Source organism: Macrosteles quadrilineatus, unplaced genomic scaffold (assembly GCF_028750875.1).
Source record: "Macrosteles quadrilineatus isolate MER2022 unplaced genomic scaffold, UCM_ALF_1.0 Scaffold_1__1_contigs__length_201487025, whole genome shotgun sequence".
Lineage (NCBI taxonomy): Eukaryota > Metazoa > Arthropoda > Insecta > Hemiptera > Cicadellidae > Macrosteles > Macrosteles quadrilineatus.
Window position 1 is genome coordinate 143,558,827 of NW_026542594.1, and position 22,758 is coordinate 143,581,584.

At 35.8% G+C, this 22,758-nt stretch overlaps 1 protein-coding gene across 1 annotated transcript in view; it reads left to right on the forward strand.

Annotated features, from left to right (window-relative positions):
* The window catches only part of LOC128982947 (calmodulin-like protein 4), a 30,951-nt gene extending 9,772 nt beyond the window's left edge, over positions 1-21,179 (forward strand). The window contains exons 2-5 of the mRNA XM_054402047.1: positions 1,125-1,155; positions 5,591-5,722; positions 7,684-7,866; positions 20,279-21,179. Of these exons, the coding sequence (XP_054258022.1) occupies positions 1,125-1,155; positions 5,591-5,722; positions 7,684-7,866; positions 20,279-20,379 (447 nt within the window). The 3' untranslated portion in view covers positions 20,380-21,179. The remainder of the gene's footprint in view (positions 1-1,124; positions 1,156-5,590; positions 5,723-7,683; positions 7,867-20,278) is intronic.
* Positions 21,180-22,758: the final 1,579 nt, after the last annotated feature.

The following is a 22,758-nucleotide window of genomic DNA, read 5'->3' on the forward strand; positions in this document are numbered from 1 at the left end:
TTATCTATTAAATTATTTTCCTCTAAGAATTTTGAAAGTTGTTTATGCATAACTCGCTCAACAAAAGTTTTTTTGATAATGAGCATAACAATGAGATATACCTGTAACAAAACTCCTTTGGGTTACTTTTAGCGAGTTTCCCTATAGGGAAGTAGCTATTACCGTAGGTCTCATGGTAAGACCTAAGCCCGGGACCGATTTACTTTTTCATTTTGATGTCCCCAGAGGCCAAAAACACCATTCGTTCAAATTGTTATATATCTATATATATATATATATATATATGTGTGTCCATCCGCACGATAACTTGAGTAATTTTTGTCCGATTTTGATAAAATTTGGTTTGAAGGTGTAAGGCGGGATAAACTTGAATGAGTTTGCGAACCAGCATGATCGGACTATGGGAACGGGGGTTTATGGGGGGTTTTATGGGGTAAAAATAGGTTTTTCCCATTTTTGACCCTAAAAACACAAAATTCCACAATTTCTTTTTAAACCATTTTGTAGAGCTTAAAAAAACAAATAATTCAGTATATTGAAGCGTTATTATGCGCCTAATTGTTACGGAGAAAATTCAAAAAAATTGTAATTTTAAAATTCCCATGTTATTCTTATGGAGCATAAGTCAACTGTTGTAGTTTGCTTGTTTATGAACATATTTTGATCAAATTTGGAAAATACATTAATTTCTTACTAAACCACAGTACCTTTTAACATTTTACATAAAAAAAACTTTTTTACCCTCCCTGTGGTAGCAAACCTAAGTACCGTACTCATTAAACTAATTCTGTTTAAATAGGGAATAAATGTGATATTTTTAAGGAGACATTTTAGTTTAAATCCAATCAGGCAAATGGAAATTCGCTAAGTCTGCAGGTTTGCTGCGGCGGGGGTATTTTATAACAAGGTTTAGGCCTAATTTTAGATTTTTTTAATTTTACGGGGGATACTTAGTATACAATTTTACAGTGATATAAAGAGGTCAAATGTAACTGAGATGGTGGGAATATGTTAAATATGCTAGTTAACCAACTCCACATTTCAGATAAGTATAGAATAATTTAAAGCTATTTGTGTTACTGTATTCAATTAATGTTTAAAATGTGTTTTTTATATTGTTGTAGGCTCATCATTTTAGAGAGCAGGATATTGATGGTGAGTTAAGACAATAAATAGTTATGTTACTAAAACATATGCTATTATTATTTCTCGCAATAACTATTTCTTTTTAGCGAATTTCCTATGTATGGAATAAGTTAAGCTATTAAGCTGGGTTTTTTAGGCGCGGAAGCTGAGCAAGGAGACAGGAACGCGGAGAGCGGACTCCTTTTGTCGTAGGTAATTTTAATGTTAGGCCTACTGTTTTCCTAGAAGCGGAGCGGAACGCCATGTTAATCGCTTATCCGCTCTCCTCTCTCCACGCTCCTCTTCCGCGTCTAGGAAAACCCGGCTTTACATTAGGTTTCATGGTAAGACATGGCCCGGGACCGATTTACTTTTTTTGTTTTGAGGTCCTCAGAGGCCACAAACACAATTACCTAGTTTGTATTCATATTGTGTCTGTCCGTTAGCGTGATAATAACTCAATAAAGAATTATCCGATTTAATGACATTTGGTACAAACATGTAAACACCTTTTTTCAAACGAGTTTGTGAACCAGCATGATTAGACTATGAGAACAAGGGTTCATGGGGGGTTTTATGCGGTACAAATAGGGTTTTCCCATTTTTGGCCCTAAAAAATTACATTTTGCAATTTCTCTCTAATTTGTACAGTTTAAGTAAATAAATAATTGAATATCCAGAAGCGTTGTTGTATGATTAACATTTACTAGAAAATTCCAAACAACTTAAAATTTAAAATTCTTATGGAGAGTAAATAAATTGTTGTAGATTGCTTGTTTATGGAAATAGTTTGATTTAACTTTATAACATTTGTTTATTTCATACTAAGCTAACAACGTTTCTTTAAAAAACACACCTTATTACCTTTCCTGTAGCAGCAAACCAACCCTAAGTGGGCCCTACTCATCAAAATTAATCTTATTTAAAGAAGAATAAATCTGGCTATTTTAGGGGAATATTTTTGTGAAAAATCAACCAGGTAAATGGAAACTCTCCAAGTAAAGTTTGCTGCGGAGAAAGTATTCTTGTGCTGGGGTGGAGTTATTTTTATTTTCAAATGGTATAATCTCCAGTAAAATGTGTACAGTAGTTTAAATATAGATTTTTTAATGGATTTTTTTTTTAAATACATTAGCGCAAAATCTGTTTACTGCAGTTTAATTGTTTTACAGTACATATACTTAGTCATTTAATCAGTGGCGGTTCCAAGGGGGGGGCTACAGGGGCTAAAGCCCCCCCCCCTTGGACCCTGGAAAAATAAATTTAAATGTACATTTCGTCCTTAAAACACGCAATGTCATAAAACATATATCAATGTAGTTTTTATTAAACTTAATAAGGGATGGCAGGAGCAGTATTAAGTTCCACATAGATACACTTTGTGGACAATAGCACAACGAATAAAACAATATTACGCTATGGAAAGTTGTACGCATCGTCCAATTTGTACAGCAGTCAGCTGTTGACATGCTAGGGCGCCTGACATGGTTTGAGAGCGCCGAGGAGGACGGGGAAACAGCTGATTTCCTGCAAATTGTCTTCTAGCCACTAACTTTACACAGACATCAATCAGCAATCAGCGGTAGCACCAGTAGCTTATTACCATTGACTATATAAAGACTAAGTGTTAAAGTTTACATAGTCAATGCTATTACTGAATTCGATACTATACATATTGTGACAGATCTATGAAATGGAGAAAAACTTAAGGTTAAAAAACGTGCTTATACTTGCTTGCATGACATAGATAACAGTTGAAATGGAAGGTTTTAGGACAATTTGACACGGTTCTAGCCGTTATAAATGGCTTTATAAAGTCACCAAACAGCTTTTAGGAGATGGCTTCGTAGTCTACGTTAGGCCTATGTTTTGAAATTCATGAATGCAAGTTCGTTATAGTTTAATTTTTAATTGTCTACTTGCTCATGACTAACAAACATAACAGGTGAAATGGGAGGTTTTTGGACAGTTAGACACAGATATAGACGTTAATAATGACTTTAGAAAATCAGTAAACAGCTTTTATGAGGATATGGCCGTAGCCTACAATATGTTTTGAGATTTATGAATGCAATCGTCATAGTGTTAAAAATGTCTACTCATTCATGACAAATAAATGGGGAAATGGGAGGTTTTGCACACAGTTCTAGACGTTAAAACTGGCTGTAGAAAGTCATTCAACGGTTTTTATGAGGGTATGGCCGTAGTCTACAGTTATGTTTTGAAATTCAAGAATGCAATCGTCATAGTTTAATTTTTAAAATGTCTATTTGCTCATGACAAACAACAGGTGAAATGGAAGTTTATGGATAATTGGGCACGGTTTTTAGGTGTTAAAATTGGCTTTAGAAAGTCACCAAACGGCTTTGAAAATTCCAAATTTTTCCGGGGCGGACCCCCCTGGTTTATTGTGGGGTGCTCCACACCCCCCAAGCCCCCCGGTAGCCCCCCCTTGACAAGGTCCTAGAACCGCCACTGCATTTAATCATTTAGTTGTTGTCATTAATTACAGTATTATTTATATAGTTAAACAAAATTATGGATGTAATTGACTCTGAAGTTTTAATTTCACTGGTTGGGTCAAAAGTAATAATTGCAAAAGTTGAGTAATAATGGGTTTTATCATTTTACCCTACCAAAAAAGATTATTTGTTTTATTTAGTACTTGCCGTACCAGTACGCATTGTTTAAATATTTTTGTTTTCAAAATTCAATTAAATAGCCTACTTATGTTTTAATCATACTGTCCGGAAAGCAGCCATTTTTAGTTCTCTAAATCGTCAGCAAAACCCTCTTTTTCAAGTAACTTCAAATAGGGAACAGAAAAAACATATGGTAAATTTTTGGCTTCGCCCACCTCAACATTTGATCAGTGCATTAATGAAAACCCAACTAATTATGCGATATTTAAAGTTATGTTTGTAAACAACAGAAATGTAAACATTGATGAAGACTTGGTATAACCTTAAATTATCTTGTATTATTATTTTTAACGATTACCGGTAGAATGTTATATCCACAGTATGATGAAAATAGTTGTTCATCACACAGAGCAAAAGTGTCTTTTTGGTACTTAATCGAATTTCGAAACTCGGCTGCGCCTTGCTTGTAAAACACGATTGCGCACCAAAAAGAGCCACTTTAACTCATAGTGAAGAAAACTACTATTCCAGTACAAAAATGCAAAAGTGAAGCATTATTATGAAATCCCCATTTCCTCATGTTTCATATTAATTCGAGGAACCCAGTGGAGACGGTCACGTTTTTTTCTTTTTAGCCACCGGTAAAGTAAAGATTCTGCAATTATTTGTTGGCGATCCATAGATATTGTTGTACAGAACTGTCAATGATCTCTGTCTGGTGGAGTTGGGGCGCCGATTTTTTAATCGTCCGATTACCAAAGACGTATTTAACTATCTGCTGCCCCTAGGCAGCGAAGTTAGCCGCTCCCCCCACCACTCGCCAGCGCGCTCCCCGACCTCACTAATACTACTCCAATACATGCCATGTCAGCTGATTTTGCAGAAAAGTAATCAGCAATTGCATCCTGCATCAACAAATCTAATAACATTTTAAGCCCTTTTTTACAGACTTTTTGTTTTTCTGTTTTCATGCAAAACACGATTCTGTTTTGGATACATGGAATGCATCGTTGATGTATCTAATTAGAAAAGTCATAATCGTGTTTTGCGGCACGAGAACCGCACACAAAAATGTCCGTATACAAGGGTTCTTATAGTGCTTTTCATTGACCACTTTTAGTCAGATCACAAATACTTTTATTAAAAAAACTGTTTTTTAAACTAAATTAAAAAAAAAAAATATAGTAAGTAGAATGAAAAAAGTAAGTGGATCAGACTAAAAGTGTTCAATGAAAAGCACTAAAAGCGCTAATATCCATGAAATTGTTTGTAAAACTGATCACCATGTGGAAGTGTAATGCAAGGCCGTTTTTAAATTTGACTTTGCATGACGTAGTCTAACAAAATTACAGTAAAATAATAATATTCAAAGTTAAGTTTATCATCAATTAATTCGTTAATGTATTTGTCATTGTTGACATTAAGCCTGATATTGTAATTATCTTTTATTTATCGGTATAAAACCTTAATCCACGTGGTGTTTATAAAAATCCTTGATATTAACTCGATATTCAAAAGAAAATATAGATATTAACTCAGAAGAAGTGGACTTGGTTTTCACATTGATTTACTCACTCAACTCATATTGTATTTACATTTTTTTTTTAAGTAAACACTAACATTTTAATAATTAGAAACATACCGTATGACTTAATAAATAATTTATGGTAAAGAATAACCATTCTCCGCCCCTTGAGATACCCTGTATCTCAAGATCAGTCCATTGGAATCACAATCCTATAAGCCTATAAATGATATAATCAATGTTTATATCATAACAATATTCTAAGGTTCTAAAGTTTTTAATCATTTTGGATTTTCAGAGTTTAGAGAGTGTTTCTTCTTATTTGCGCGCAGTGGGCAGATCAAAACTCTTGATGAACTGACGGTGATAATGCGGTCATTGGGAATGAGTCCCACAAGCTCAGAACTGAAAGGATATTTGAAGGAAAAGGGTAAGTGTTGTTTGTCAAAAAATACTTGGTAAATGTGCTTCAAACCTTGTTTACAGAGGTTCCTGACCATACAAATATTAGTTACCCATTCACGTTCACTAGTTTGTACAAAAGGAACTATCTATATCAACATTGAATTAATATTTTTTATACTAAAACTTTGATAAAACAATATTTTTTGGGAAACGGAGCAAGTGCCATTCTATTCTTTGTCTATGGGATTATAAACTGTCAAAACCGTCAGATAGGCCCAAGTGCCGTTTGACTCCCCAGAGCATAAAGCTATGGTTCCACAGGATGTGGAATCTCCGCCATGCGGTGCGTAATTTTTCGCAGCGGAAAATTACGCAGCGAAAAATCTAGAGGGGTGGTTCTACAGACTGCGAAAATAACGTTGCGGAGATTCAGTTCTGTCCAAACTAGCGACGAGTATGGATAGAAAGAGAAAAGCCCTTTTGGCTTTGATGCTATATGATGACATTGATGAAGATGTTGTCGATCTTTTATTTTTGTTAGTGTCAAGTCACAGTGATCGAAGTGACATATTAAGGAATCAAGACAGTGAAGGGGCCTATTTTTGCTATTTGTTTAACAAAACTTAAGGGGTTTCAATCACGAGATCCCGTTTAACACTTGATACCCAAACATCTCAAGATAATTGTTCGTCAGGTCTACCATTTTCGCCAGTTTATGTTAAATGTATTATAATAATTTATTTTAACAGTTAGTTTGTTGAAAATCGGTGTTGCGGTTATAGGTGTTACTTTATAATCGTTCATCTATAACTCTTTTTACAGCATAAGACATAATGAAACTGCACGGTCACAATTTGATGGCTCTTCTCCGCTGGCGGAATCCGCACTGCTACTGCTCTCAGACCAGTATGATTTCTCCGCCATGTGGAACCGAAAATTCGGGATGCGGAATCGCAAGTCAGTGGAACCGCACACATGGGAACTCCATTAAACCAGTGTCGTTTTAATTCCGCAGCGGAAAAAATCGCACCGCACGGCGGAGATTCCGCATCCTGTGGAACCATAGCTTAAGAGTGATTCAGGGGAGGGGTATTAGTGTTAGGGGGTGTAGTGGGCAGGATGTAACGGCGACCACGTACAGTTTCATAACTGGGCTACCCTAATATCGATTGAAAATTCATGTCAATTTTATTAGTAACCTTCATTCCATTTTTTCAAAATCAACAAGTTTGGTTAGGTTAGGATAGGTTATAACAGTTTAATTTTATCACTAAAACAAATTTTGCTCATCCCCCCCGCCAAGCCTCAGGTTATAAAATGACCTTTGTCGTAAACTGGTGCATTCAGTTTAAAATCGGCTGAACTAAAGTTCATGAGTTAGGTATGAAGTGAAGAGGGGATGCCCTAGCATTGTGATTGATGGATCTGGTTGCTAAAATTTATGAAAAGGTTCGCGAAAACTGCCAATTTACAATAATGGAGCTTTCGCTTTGTTGTGTGACAATTTCAAGCAACAAATTCCATGAAACTTTAGGGAAAGAAAGTGAAAGCTCTGTTGAAATTGCCACGATGTTTCCGTTGTCACGGCTGGACGCGGACTGAGTTGCCGAGTGCTCATGCACCAAAAAGTACGAGATCGGAACACGCTGCGTCAGAACAAATTGTTCCTTACTTTCTGAATAGCCCTTGCAGCTAAAGACATTCTTACTAATCTATGAGATAGAGAAAAAATAATCGGTGCTCTAGTTTTCCCGTAAAAGAAAGCCTAAATTGGCATTATGGCAATACATACACTATTACAGACAGTAAGAAAAACAGAAATATAGATAGACTTATTGAGTTAAGATTAGGCCTACGCTTTGTTCACTATGAAATCTGAAAATAACCAAATAACTTTTGATTCTACGTAATGTATTTATATAAAACTGCAATTTGATTTATATAAACTTGATTGAGGTAATTTGCTCAAAATTTAATTTTTTTCAGGTGGAAAAATGTCATTTCCAGACTTTTTAAAAGTGATGCACAATCACAGTAGATCAGAGAACCTACCTAAGGAGGTGGTAGATGCCTTCAGAGCTGCAGACACTGGCAAGAAGGGGATGATTCCTGCCACTCAGTTACGCCACATGTTGCTGCACTGGGGCGAGCAACTCAGCACCAAGGAGGGTCAGTAACACCATTATCACCAGTGTTAAAGATGAGTATATATATTGGTTTACATACCTGTTTCTAGTAATTCAATAGTCGCAATTACTGTCACGCAACTAGACTATATGACATCGACAACCTTCTGATGAAGTGATTATTTTGACATCAACTGGACGCCTGAGGATGACTTCTTCATCAAGTCGAAACTAGTTGCATGACAGTAATTGCGACTATTGGATTACTAGAAGCAGGTATTTAAACCAATTTATATATTCAACTTAATCCGGAGGCTAACATCAAAAATGAAAGATGAGTAAGTGGGATTCGGGAAAATGAGCTATATATACAATGAATATATATGTTACAATCAATCTCCGAATTTGGACAATGTCCAAAATTTCTACCCAGGCCGCGATGTGGATAGTGTGAAATACCCACGTCGCGGAGTGAGCATTTTATTTAGGACATTAGCCGAAACGAAATGCTCAGACCGCGTTGTAGGTAAACTGATTTACTCAAACGCCGAAGTTAAAACCTTCTTCGGCGATTGAGCAAATCCAAAATACCCACAACACGATGTGAGAAAAGTGATTGACCACGTTGGGTAGTGGGTATTTCTAGTTTGCGCAAACGCCGACTAGTAGTTTATAAACAACCGTATACCCAAAAATCTACATGAAATGCACAACCACTAGGTAAAATAAATAAAATTTATGTTTGTGATTATAATTATTTAATGTATAAATAGCATTTTTGAAAATACAAGAAAACAGCAAATTACCGAATAGGAACAAATATAAAAAGGTCCATTACACATACATTGAAATTATGTTTTTCCGCTTTACAAAAATAGGAGTAGCCTTAAAACGCCGATTATCACACAGTTCTTGTTACATCTTTCTTTTACTTACTGGCACAAGAGGTGCTGCCATGGCATTTAGAATTGCATTTTACGTTTGACTTAATACATTTACATGATTTACTCAAACAGTTTTTCTTGCAACTACATCTTATAAAACCTTGTTCTTTTTTTAAAAAAAGAGGATGGCGACCTCTTTTAACCTCTGATTTGCCCGTCCACATAGACTACAGATCTGTGCGTGGAACGTATCCAGCAAAGCAAGGGTTGAGCCGGTACAGTACGAAGGTGAACTGTACTGTTAAATTTTAGTGACAGTAACCAGGATTCGAACCCACGACATCGCTGTCTTGGGCCCGAAGTCCACCAACTCAGCCACCGGCTTACCAAACTGTGTGGTTTGGATCCGAATGACATCATCGCTTCTTTCTGTACGTTTACTTGGTCATCGGGTACATCCTCGGTGTAAAAATATTTATGTGGTGCCACCTGGAGTTGGTTTCTCAAGAACTGTTTGTCCAGAACTCCATGTCTTGTGCCAAGAGTGTAGTAATCATTGTTTTTATTTACAACAACTGCCATTACATTTCTGGCGGCTAGTCATCCCCGGTCAAGGTCAGGAATACTCACCAACACGTTGTCTCTGACCGCAACTGGAGTTATTTTTTTTCTGTTTTCTTTAACATTTTTTCTGCCTGGATAGTTAAAGACGTTACACACTTTTCCCGAGTAGTATCAATGGCGACTTTTCTTGAGCAGAGAATGCACAAAGGTAACGGTAAGTCTAACTGCTCTCTATTTACGTCTTCATTATGGATGTTCTGGCCACATTCAAAACGGTTGCTTCCTTTGTCGCAATCATTGTCACATTGTGAAATTATTTCGATTGACGTACATTCTTGTTCTCCATGTTTGTTGTTGTTTACAATCGTTGGCCAGACTTCTGGTGTAGTCACCAATAGGAGTTCCCTTTTTGTTCTCTACTTCAGTCAAACTGCATTCTTGCATAGAGAGCTCATATTCAAGTTCTTCCTCGGTTGTTATTATCTTTACGACTTCTGATGACAAAGGAGAATCTATTAGTCCATTTTTCTGAAGTGCGCTGAACGGAGTTCTCTTAATACCACTGTGGTAACTGTTGTTCTTAGTATTTTGTATGATCTTGAGGCCATTTGCCCAGCCAGAGGTGTTGTTGTCAGCCATCCAAGCAACAAGACTATCCCTGACATCTTGATTGGCTCGTTCGACAGACCAAAACAATATCTCACAAGAGGTAATCACTGAACATATATTAACTTGATCACGTGCGTATCACTACAGGACAGCAACAGTAAAGAAAACACAATGCAGGTGCAGGTCCGTCCATCCTAATCGCAGATAGTGCAAATGGTGGGGGTGTCATGTCTAAACATAAATTCGGCATTTGCACAAACTAGAAATACCCACAACACGACGTGGGCAATCCCTCTTGCTCACATGGTGTTGTGGGTATTTTGGATTTGCTCAATCGCCGAAGAACGTTATGACTTCGGCATTTGGGTAAATCAATTTACCCACAACGCGGTCTGGGCATTTTACTTCGGCCAACGTCTAAATAAAATGCTCACTCCGCGATGTGGGTATTTCACACTATCTACATCGCGGAGTGGGTAGAAATTTCGGACATTGTCCGAATTTGGAAATTGATTGTAACATATACATTTGATGAGTGAACAAATCTATGTATCATGTATAGCGGAGTCGGAGATTAGTTGTCCGATTGTCACTGTGTTACTATGACATTAACTCATTGACTGTGTCTGTTAAGGTCGTAAGAACTCAAAAATCGTTGCACTAATAGCGTTCAAACTTAGCACAAGTATTTATGATACCACTGGGAAGTTGCCATTAAAATTTTAGACGATTCAGCTCAGTAGTAATTATAAAACCAAAAACCCTAAAAATACATTTTAAAATTTGTCCTATAAGAATAACATTAGAAGCTACATTTTTCTTCTTTTTATTTGTTTACATTTTACGACCAACAATTTTGTTTACTTTAGTCAAAGAGAACGACTTTTCCTCTAAACTCTTTCCAATTTTAGTTCTGTCCGGTGCACTTTAGAGGTTGTGTTTTGTTTACAATTTGTATCTTGTTATTTCAGTCATTTAAACCCCCCTTTAACCAAACAAAACGATAAAATCATAAACAATAACTCATCCTCTACTTATATAACCAAATAGTAAAGCACAAAGCATCAAATTACTCTAAAATAATAGAAACAAAATGTCGTTGACACTAGCCACCAGTGTCCCTGGACATGAACTAGTCACAAAAAACATGCTTCAAAATTTACAATGGGATTGGAAGTCTACTTGTGTTGTTTAGTCTATCAGATTATGTACAGTAGTATTTAAACTAACCTTTACATCACAAATATGTATATATTTACTATTAAGCAGCTGTTTACATTGTTAAATTTAATGTTAGTCTATTTTTATACTAAATTCTATAGTAAGGGAGGAAAACAGGTCCACGTCGTGTAAAGTGGTAAAGGTGAGCAGTGTTGAGTGTGGGAACCCGTTGTGGCAGATAAATAAATGTGTCTGTAATACTAAAATGCTATGGGAAGGGAGGGCAACAGGTCCACGTCGTAGGAAGGTTGGTGAAGGAAGTGGTCAAGGCATGCAGTGGGGAGTATGGGAACTGTTTGTGGCAGTTGGATCAATGTATTTGCAATCCTAAAAGGCTATGGGAAGGGAAGGAAACAGGTCCACGTCATATAGAGTGTTGAAGGTAGTGGTAAAGGTGAGCAGTTCTGAGTGTAGAAACAGATTGTGGCAGTTCGATGAATGTATCTGCAATACTAAAATGCTATGGGAAGGGAGGGAAATCGGTCCTTGTCGTAGGAAGTGGTAAAGGCGAGCTGTGCGGGGTGTGGGAAGCTTTTGTGGCAGTTAAATAAATATATCTGTAAAACTAAAATGCTATGGGAAGGAAGGGAAACAGGTCTACTTTGTAGGAAGTTGGTGAAGGAAGCGGTAAAGGTGTGCAGTGGGGATCGTGGAAACAGTTTGTGGCAGTTAGCTTATTGTATCTGCAATATTAAAATGCTATGGGAAGGGAGGGAAACCGCTCCACGTCGTAGGAAGTGGTAAAGACGAGCAGTGCGGAGTGTGGGAACCCTTTGTGGCAGTTAAATAAATATATCTGTAATATTAAAATGCTATGGGAAGGGAGGGAAACGGGTCCAAGTCGTAGGTAGTGGTGAAGGCCAGCAGTGTTGAGTGTGGGAACCCGTTGTGGCAGTTAGATATACATATATTGTACTGTTAATAATTTTTAGGTGACATAATACTATAAGGCACGTCGCATACTGAGTCCGCTCAGTTCAGCTCAGGTCAGTCAGCTCAGTTCTCTCAGTTTTCCCACACACTGCGTCAGTTCGGTCAGCTCAGTTCAGTCGCTGGCGCCAAACGCCACTGGACGACAGACTTGTTCGCATGTAAATTATTTGTGCAGGTTTTCCGTTAGTGTGATTATGAGTTCTAGCCAGGGACATATTTCCGAATAGGCGGACTAGGCGCCCGCCTAGGGCGGCAAATTTTAGGGGCAGCAAAATTTTGAGGGTAAAAAATAAAAAAAAACAAAGTTTTAATCTAAAAAAAATTTTAGCAAATAATTTTGGGAACGGCAAAATAGCCATTTCAAATAATTTGATTAAGTATACAACTATTTCAGAACGCATCCAAGTCAAACAAACGTCAATAGTTTATTACACAGCTGTGTAGAGTTGTCCGTGCTGCCCTATTGGTCTGGCGGACACGCTCGCCACGGGAGCGGTCGCCGTGCCGGCCGCTATGTCTAGTGACAAACGTAGAAAACACTCCCTTCCCTTCCGTTTACTTCATACACCACTACGCAGCGGCAGCACTATAGCTGAAAGATTCTTTTGCTAGGTTAAAATCAAGAAGGAAAGTGTGAACTAAATACTTACCACTGTACCAAACTTAACTAATTTAAAATTGTATATTATTCTTTCAGTAAAAGTACGTAATTTTTCTTTGCGATTCATGTGTTTTTGTAAGAAAAAAATAGTATAAGAAAACATATTTATTTCATTTCAAATCAAAGTCAATAGCACGTCTCTCAAGTGGACCTGACTAATAGTGTTCATTGAAAAGCGTTATAAGAACCATTGTATACAGACGATTTTGTGTGCCGTTTAAAGCCGCAAAATGGGATTGTAAAAATTAGATTAGAAAATGTAAAGACATACTTAGGGTTGACTTATTTATACTATGTGTAATGCTAATCATTGATACGTTCAATTCTTCTGTAAGAGGATGACAGATTAATTAAATATACATAGTAAAATACTAGGATGTTCAAATTATTTCTTAAAGCAATCTTTGTAATCTTCGAATTTGTTTTAGAGCAATATAATTTGTTTTAACTAACAGCTGGTTAAATATAAACTATGGAACTATGAGGTTATTTTATTTACTCTTATTTTGTCATTGATTATAGGAAATAAGTAAGATTAGTAGACCACCTAGATAAGTAACACCATCGATGTATACAAGTCGAGGCTCTGTACACGAGTCTTAAAAAGAGGATATGCATATTAATTTACTGCTCAACTTTTTTGGAAAGGGTAGAAAAATCACAATTTTTACATGTTTTAATTCATCTTGGCAGCTTTTTGTTTACAATCAATGTTTTTGAATGCTTGAACTTTGTTTGGGTTAGGCCCGGAAATATTGATGACATAAAGACGGAGATCAAGAATCCTCAGGAATACGATTTTAAATTACCACCACAACCTCTAATTTTGTCATTGATTATAGAAAATAAGTAAGATTAGTAGACCACTGAGATAAGTAACACCATCGATGTGTACAAGTCGAGGCTCTGTACACGAGTTAAATAAAAAAGATATGCAAATTATTTTACTGCTCAACTTTTTAGGAAAGGGTAGGAAAATCCATTTTTTACAAGTTTTAATTCATCTTGGTTTGTTTACAATCAATGTTTTTGAATGCTTAAACTTTGTTTGGATTAGGCCCGGAAATATTGATGTCATAAAGGAGATCAAGAATCTTCAGGAATACGATTTTAAATTACCACCACAACCTCAGACGGGTTTTATCCAAAGATATATAGATGAATGACATAGATTGAGCACAACGTCAATTCCTAGGTCAATCTTTTATGAAATCTAAAAAGTTGTTTTGGCGTGTGTTTAGTTGTGGTTAAGTTTGGAGGCTTTGAATATTTTATGGTTTAAATAAATGAATATGGGGAATTACGGTGTACATTGATTCAATGAGGATGGTTTAATTATTAAGGATATTAGAACTGATAACGGAATGGATAATAAACATAGTCAACTAATTACGTCACTAGCTCTACTAGCGTGTTTACGTTTTAAATTTCTTCACCATGTGACCAGTTAGTTCTTTTGATCAAATGAGTATTATTTAATTTTTGACTCAGCTGTTTACCAAAACAGGGGCGGCTCCAGGGGGGGGGCCATGGGGGCCATGGCCCCCCCCCCGAGAGCAAAGGAAAAATAAAAAAAAAAAACATATATGAATAAATATGCATCACCGAAGTAGCCCATTGCAGTCATTCAACCCACAATCAGTTTGCGAAGAATTCACTTTTATTACATCTATAACCTCTTGCTTATTGAATTTAATATTCAAATAGAAATTTAACAATGTCAGGTTGGCATTAGTGTGGTTCTTGGACAAGCTGCGCGCGCACCCGGACCGGGCTGTGTTGTTGTTGTAATGTTGGTAGGTGTCAAAGTGTCATGGAGATAGACTGTGAGAGAATTATGCCTAAAGTTACTTTTCTACTTCTTAGCTTATTATTGTACTTGTTTTGTTCCTTCGTACGTTCGTAGCATCACCATGAAAAAGGTAAGCCATCGTAAAATGTTTAATACAAACATTTATCTCTTTACTCAGAACAGACATGATCAGCAAGTGTATCTTAAATTCCTAACCTATTTTTAGATCATAATACCCGATACAATTTTGATTTTTAAAATACATCACGATTACTATCATTGTCCACGAATTTATACCAAGCATGCATATAATATACTAATACTGCTGATATAAAACAAACATGTTGAGTGCGGGGGCTACATCTATTGACTAGTTAGTTCAGTATGTGCTCAGGCATTGCCGGAGAACGAATCGTCGCCAGCCTGTAGTTTAGAATGCGAGCTTTATTTTGGTGAAGGTTGGTACTAAAATTTCCCATAAAATCCCGCCTGCCAATGCTTTTGTCCCGGTTTCGACCACTTTCTACGAGTGAAAAAATTACAAAGATACTGCCTACGGATCCAGGCAGTGCTGCTACCTGTGGGTGTTTCAGTGAACTACGTCCACTCAAGAGGTAACGCAGCACCATCACCACCACCACCGCTCGAAGCCAATTGCGTTCGCTGATTCACTGGCGCGCCGGGGCTCGCTGCCATTGGCGAACACCTCTTTATAGGTTTTCAGCACTCAACGTGATATTATGGACATTTTATAATGACCGAATGTATCGTATAAAATACTTAAAACGAAACGGCCATTTAAGTTTGATTCCGGTAGCACAACCCCTTCAAGGTCGTAACAAATCAGACTTTCGAAAATATTTGGTTTTGATTAAAATAAGTAAGATATTGATATGGTCCTTATAATCCAAACAAAATAGACTAGTCCAGCAGTGCAATCCCCACGTTACTGTTTAAGTTGCGGTTAAAAAATTATTGCACCTTTTGTGATTTTTCTTGCAAAATATTTAAAATATTACCCCTACCGCTTACCCATGATAATGGTTGATGACAAGCTAGTGGGAGAAAGTATGTGCCAGATTGCTGATACCGTTTATTTTCCGACTTCCGTTTATTAGGCTTACAGATATTAAAAACTACATTGTTATCAAATCTAAACTTAACTTAAATATTTTTTTTATTCTTGCTGAAAAAATAGCAGGAATATTTTTATTACTTTCCAAATTCATTGAACACTCTGATGTTTTCAGAGTATACCTGGGAAATCCACAAAAAGAAAATTATCCAATCCAATTGAATCTTATTTTGGGAAATTGCCAAGAAAGAATCTTGAGATCAACTTATCAGAGCCACAGCCTGGCACGTCTTCAAGTCCTTCTGGTACACCACCTGAAAATCAAAAAAATCCAATACCACCAAGAAAGAATCTCGAGATCGACTTATCAGAACCACAGCCTAGTACGTCTTCAGGTCCTAATATACCCATACTCTCTGAAAATTCGGAAATACCATTACAACCCGCAAACAATGACTCGTCAAATTACTCTGAAGCTCCTGAAGTGGCTGACATGCTTCCAGAACTACCTTTGCCTTCTTCAGACGGTTCAGAGATTTCAACTATTGCCGCTTCGAATGAACCAATAAAAACATTTGATATTGGAAACTATATTGGGAAGCCAATAGATAAATTTACAAAGTTTGGCCTGATACAGAATCATTGGCAACCACCAGAAGATTATGTATTTCCATTTTCGCTCCACCAAAAAGCTGGGAAGGAAGTAAAGCGGTACTTAGGAAAGCAACATCTACAAAGTAAACACTGGTTAGTTTTATCAGATGCACAAAAAGGACTTTATTGCAAATATTGCGTCCTATTCTCTCAAGAATACAGTGGCCATAACAAAGGTGTCCACCTCCAATCCTTTGTGTCAAAACCTGTGACCAGCTTTGCAAAACTCTTGGGAAAAGACGGGTTTTTAGAAACTCATGAAAAAAATGTTTACCACCAACATAGCGTTGATGCTGGTAAAAAATTTGTTAAAGCGTATCTGTCACCTAAACATACAGTTATTAATAAAGTCAATACACAACGCCTGCAACAAGTGACGGAAAACCGAGAGAGACTGCGTCCAATTGTCGAAACTATTTGTTTTTAGGTCGGCAAAACATACCGTTGCGTGGTCATCGCGACGACGGTCAACTGTTAGATGACAACAAATCCATAGTCGCAAACGAAGGTAACTTTAGAGAGCTCCTGAGATTCAAGGTGGCGTCAGGAGATTGCGTTTTGAAGAAGCATTTGGACAATGCAAGCTCCAGGTCAACGTATATAGGGAAAAACACCCAAAACCAACTTATTGAATGTTGTGGAGAGGAAATAAAGAATGTGTTGATAAACCGAGTAAAAGAAGCTAGATTCTACAGTATTATATTCGATGAGACCACCGATTTATCACACACATCGCAACTGTCCCTAACAATGAGATACCTTTTCAATGGACAAGTCAGAGAAGATTTTTTCTGTTTTATTGATGCACACGAAAAACTGGTTGAACTCACGGAGGACAAAAGTGCTGAGCCCAAGCTTAGTGGTGAAATGTTAGGGAAGATAGTTGTAAGTCTTGTAAAAGACCTAGATTTAGATATAAAGAATTGTGTTGGGGTTGGCACTGACAGTTGCAGCGTCATGTCTTCCGATGTAAAAGGCGCAGTCTCGGAAATTTTAAAGGAAGCAGTTTATGCTGTTAGATGTCCGTGTTTGAATCACGCTTTGAATAACTCCTTATCGAGATCTAATAATGTGCAATGCATACGAAATCTTATAGGCACAATAAAAACTGTTGTTGAGTTTTTTTTCAGCTTCTGCAAAAAGAAGTACAGTTCTCCAGAGTGTACTTGAGGAAAGGAATGAGGAGTTAGGAGAAAACAAAGGGACTAAATTATCTAGTCTCTGTGAAACCCGATGGGTGGAAAGACATGATAGTGTGATAAAGTTCTGTGAAGCTCTACCATATACACAGTTAAAGCTCTAGAATCTATTTCTGAGTGGACAGACATAAACAGTTCGTCAAAAGCTAATGCCCTTATGAAATCTCTATGTGATGTTCAGTTTATAACATCTTTACTATCTCTGATAGACGTATTGAAACAAACGCTCCCCTTAAGTAGAATGCTTCAAGCACCATCATTAGATTTGAAAAAAGCATCTGATGTAATCCATGATACTATTTCAGTTTTGGAAACGAAGAGAAGAGAGTGTGAAATTGTGTTCCCAAAGATTTTTAGTGGAGTAAAAGGGTTGTGCTCAGTTTTGGACATCGAGCTAAAATTGCCAAGAATAGCTGGCATTCAAAGAAATCGAACCAATTATATGACTACTGAGCCCGAGGACTATTTTAAGAAATCAATATTCATCCCTCTACTAGATAACATCATCATTGATCTTAAATCAAGATTTTCCAAAGACACTCTAGAATGTTTTGGTCTTAGTATACTCATTCCGTCAAAGATTGTAAAATACCTTGAACTTGAGCCACAAACTAACTCTCCACCAACACAAGATAAGGCAAATTTACTCATACTAACTGAAAAACTATCACCAATACTTGGGCAAAAACAAAAAAGTAATCTTATCGAAGGGGAGTTTGATTTATGGCACGCGAAATGGCTTAGAGAAAAAGCATCAGGAGTTGATCTACCGAAAACTGCTCTAGACGCTCTAGAAGCTTGCGACACAGACATTTTCCCTACCATTTATGATTTGCTAAAAATACTTTGTACTTTGCCGGTAAGTGTTGCGTCTGCAGAAAGATCATTTTCTACATTGCGACGGTTAAAGACATGGTTAAGATCAACGATGGGAGAAGAAAGATTAAGTGGCCTATGTTTGCTTCACACCCACAGGGATATTAAAGTGGATGTTAACAAAGTAATAGACAGATTTGCAAACTCAGGCATTCGAAGGTTGGATTTTGTTTTATAAGGTTACATGTTTGTATTTTGTTATGGAGTCTTCATCGCCCTCTGTTACAAAAAGGCGTTTCCTTGGTCGATTTCGATGTTACGTACGATACTGAATTTGAAGAAGCACCTAGGCGTCCTAGGCCGACTTGTATCATCATGTGTGATGTGAGAATGAAGTTCATTGTGTTGTCGTGTCGCGTATAATAACTTATGTTTGTTGTTAACCAGTTTATTATGAATCGAATTGTATTGTATCTTTAAAACTCATACTCAAAAGTACTTAGGTTAGGATTGGTTTGTTTTAGTGGTTAGCTGTAATTTATTTTCAATAACCACAGTTTATTGTAAACCATTTTATAACTTGTTAATTTAATTTTCTTGTGTCTTTAAAACTAAAATTTACTTAGGTTAGGGTTATTTTGTTTTAGTGGTTAACTGGTTTGAAGTTTCGTTTATATTACTACAGTTTGTTGTTTACCAGTTTATTATTATGTAATTTTCTTGTGTCATTAAAACTTAAATGTACATAGGCTAGGGTTAGTTTTTTTGTGGTTAGTAACTGTACCTACAGTAGTCTCTTTTGAATGACAACAGTTTGTTGTACACCATTTCATATATTATGAATAAAATTTGCTTGTGTCTTAGAGATATCTATCTACCCATAAGCTTAGTACAATAATTAATAAGGGGTTTCTCTGTAACACTGCTTTTTCAGCTAAATGTCAGCACGAATTTATGTTTTATTGCCTCTTGCGTCTTAGGAATATATTATTTAAAAGAAAACACATTTTAAGATGTTTTTGATTTTTAGTAATATAGTATTTTTTTATATTTGTGGATAAAAAAAAACATTAAACATATACTATTTTAAAGGTGTGTACCGTACTTCATTTCCTGTGATCAAAAAATCATTTTCTGTACTTACAACTAAAAAAGGTTGGAGTAAACTGAATTTTATGAAGTTACGGCCAGCACTTTTAGATGGCCTAAAACAGCAATATTGAACACATATTTTTCAAAATTTTCCGGACCCCCCCTTTTACTGGGGGGTATTCCATACCCCCCAGGCCCCCCCGAGAAGCCATAGCCACTGGATGGCCCCCCCCGAGAATCTATCCTGGAGCCGGATAAAACAAACTATATGTTGATGTTTTTACTTTTCTTTGTTTACACTTATTTATTTAGCAATTGATGCAGTGAAATTGATATGTGTGGACGATTCGTTTAATGATGTCAGGACACCAACGTTATAATTATGTGTACTGTGAATTTTATTGGATGTTTCCGTTTTATTTTAGGGAGTTTCTATTAAGACCTACTGGAAGTTGTGTATAGTATGAGTAATTGTATTGTGGTGATATTGATTATGAAAGAGGCGGTGGAATTGGAAGGTGATATCGTTGACTAGGCCTATAGTTCTCAATTGATAATTACTCTTTCAACTGTAGGCTGCAATAAAATTTGTCTTTATACGTGTAAGCTAACTGTTCTGAATTATACACCGTTTTAACTGACTACTCCCGTATGTAGGACGGGCTAGCACCTCGTGTTTGTTTAAAGATTATAATAAAGCTTCTTGTTCTGATTTTAATATCAGATGGCAGGCAGATGAGTAGGCCTATCAGATTGTGTTGAAGTTTCTTACAGGAGGAGCAGACCTAAGGCTTCAATAATTCTAACCATCTGTCAAAACTGGTGTAATTGATGAATAAAAAAAATACAATCAATTTTCGTATTACAAAAATATGATATAAAATTAGTATGTAGCTACTCTAAGAGAAATTCGTATCAAATATTTAAAATAATAAATTTCTTTACTTTGTTGCAGTTGACCAGATATTTCGTGAAGCTAATGTACTACCAAACGGCATGGTCAAATATGAAGATTTTGTCAAAATTTGCTGTGCCCCTGTGCCTGATTACTATTGACATCTTTTGTTTGTTTATCATGGTGGAAGACTGGGCTAGCTTTAGTTTAATTAAAGTAAAGTAGAATTTGCTGATGATATAAGATGGCAGAATTTTGTTAATTGTTTTTGAATATACAGAGTATTTATATTTATTTTTGTACTTAAGGGTGTTTGGTAAAAAAAACAATATAAACATTTTTGTTGTTGTTAGATACTAAATTAAAAGTGCCTGGTTGTTAAATGATTTTTACAATAAATATTAGGCTTACGGAACTATAAAATATGGCAATTTTTAAAAACCAAGGGCCAAAACACAGGCCCAAAAAGTGAACATCATTTATTAATTTTATATTTCTATAATATTTATTATACAATTTGTTTAAAAAGATAATTTCATAATTTCTCCCCGAAATTTGAAAATTGTAGTAAACTTGTCAATTTGAAATAAAATTTAAATACATAGACACAAGTTCATAAAAAACATCTAATTTTCTAAGAATAAGATCATAAAAAACATCTAATTTTCTAAGAATTACATACATAGATTTACTTATATTGAAATTGTTCCAATGAGATATCTTGTTTCCTACGACCAGTAAATGTTTAGCTTTATTTTTAGAAATCACTTCTAGCCAACCTGCACTACACGACACTCTCGGTGTGCTAAAAGCTAAAAGCGACAGTGGTGGCATCTCTCGTACCCAAAGAGCCTTAAACTACATCTGGGATTCAGTATTATTATTTAATATTATTTAAATATAAATAATATATTACATTTTGATATTTTGAATAAAATGTTTAAACAATTACTTTAGTATTTACTGTCCTATTATATTGAAAATAACCCCCTTTTCAGTTACTGCAACTCATTGATCAATGACATGACTGTGACAAAGGCGGGTATGCTTCAGCGGTCTCAGAACTATTGTTTGAGATTTGTATGTGGTCTACGAGGTGAGGAGCATATCTCGCCATGCTACCTTGAGGCACACACATCCTGAAATTAAACCATCAAAGATTTGTCATTGTTTTTTTTTTTATTATTATGAAAACAGGCTCCCCAAAATATATCAAATCTGATATTACATTTGTGTCTCAGGGTAGTTTACGAATTTTGCGTTCTTCGATCACATTGCGTAGTCCTCATCATGTGACCACAGCTTATAACAGGGCTTTTTTTTCGTCACCGCTTGCCGTCTATGGAACGCCTACCCCTGCACATTAAAACACTTGAAAAACGTTCCCAGTTTCCCACTTGGTGGCGGCACTGAACACTCTTTACTTTGAGCAGATGGTCTCGGCTGGCGTGTCCTAACGCTTCTGTGTCTTTGCAATATTGCTGGTGCGTGTATGCGAGAGTGTGGGAATAAGTTTATATTATTTTGTTAAATTTGCATGTTTTTTAAATTTTTTTTCTAAGAAATGTATGCCACTTGTTAAATATTTGAAACTGTAGATGTATAATCAGATTAAGCTATTTCATTGTTTTTTTGTTTAATTTCTATGTATTTATGTATATGTATATGTCAGGTAAAGTGTAAGAAAGGGCCATGTAGCCCTAACTTTGCCTGAAAATATAATTTTTCTTTTTATAAACAAGGTAACTAACCTCTAACAAGGGTTCTAACCTAACCTAACCTAAAATTCATACACTTGACTATAAGGTTAAATGTATTCGTCTAAGAGGAGATGTTTTACACTTAAACGAACAACTGAAAGAAACCCCTACAGTTTAAAGAGAAACCAGTTACGAGTTACATCAAAGAGGATACTAATCTCACAATGCCCTCAGTCTTTATTTTTGTTTAAAGCTATGAATATAAAACCAATTGTTTATGTACCTTTCCATTGAAATTTTTATAGTATATTGCTAAAATATTCTTTTTTTTTCTAACTTCAAAACTCCACTACAACACATTACCCTGGTTTTAATCTTTTATGACTTATTCCTTTTGTTTTACATCATGTACATTAGAAAAAAAAAACTGTATATGTGAACAAATTGATTGTAACTAAAACATTCTATCTGAGTTAATTATTATAGTAAATGAACTTCGCCTTTTTTAAACTTTCAATAATTTATACAAGTTGTGGTTGGTATTATTTTGAAAATGCAATTTGCTGTTTGGTGATTTTGTTTAATTTATAATTTATAAAAATAATGAACTTCTTTCTGTATATATTTTAGAGTAGGTCTACTTACAAAAAACTTTCAAAACTATTCTGTGGAATCTTTTACCTAGATCACTAATAGGGAAGACAAAACAAATTAAACTTAATTATCAACTGATTCCAGTTTCCAGTTGTTGAAGCAATATAAAAATATAATGTACAAATATAATGAGTTGTGAAGCTTGATTATGTGTTCTGTTTCAAAGTAAAAAAAAAATTAAATATT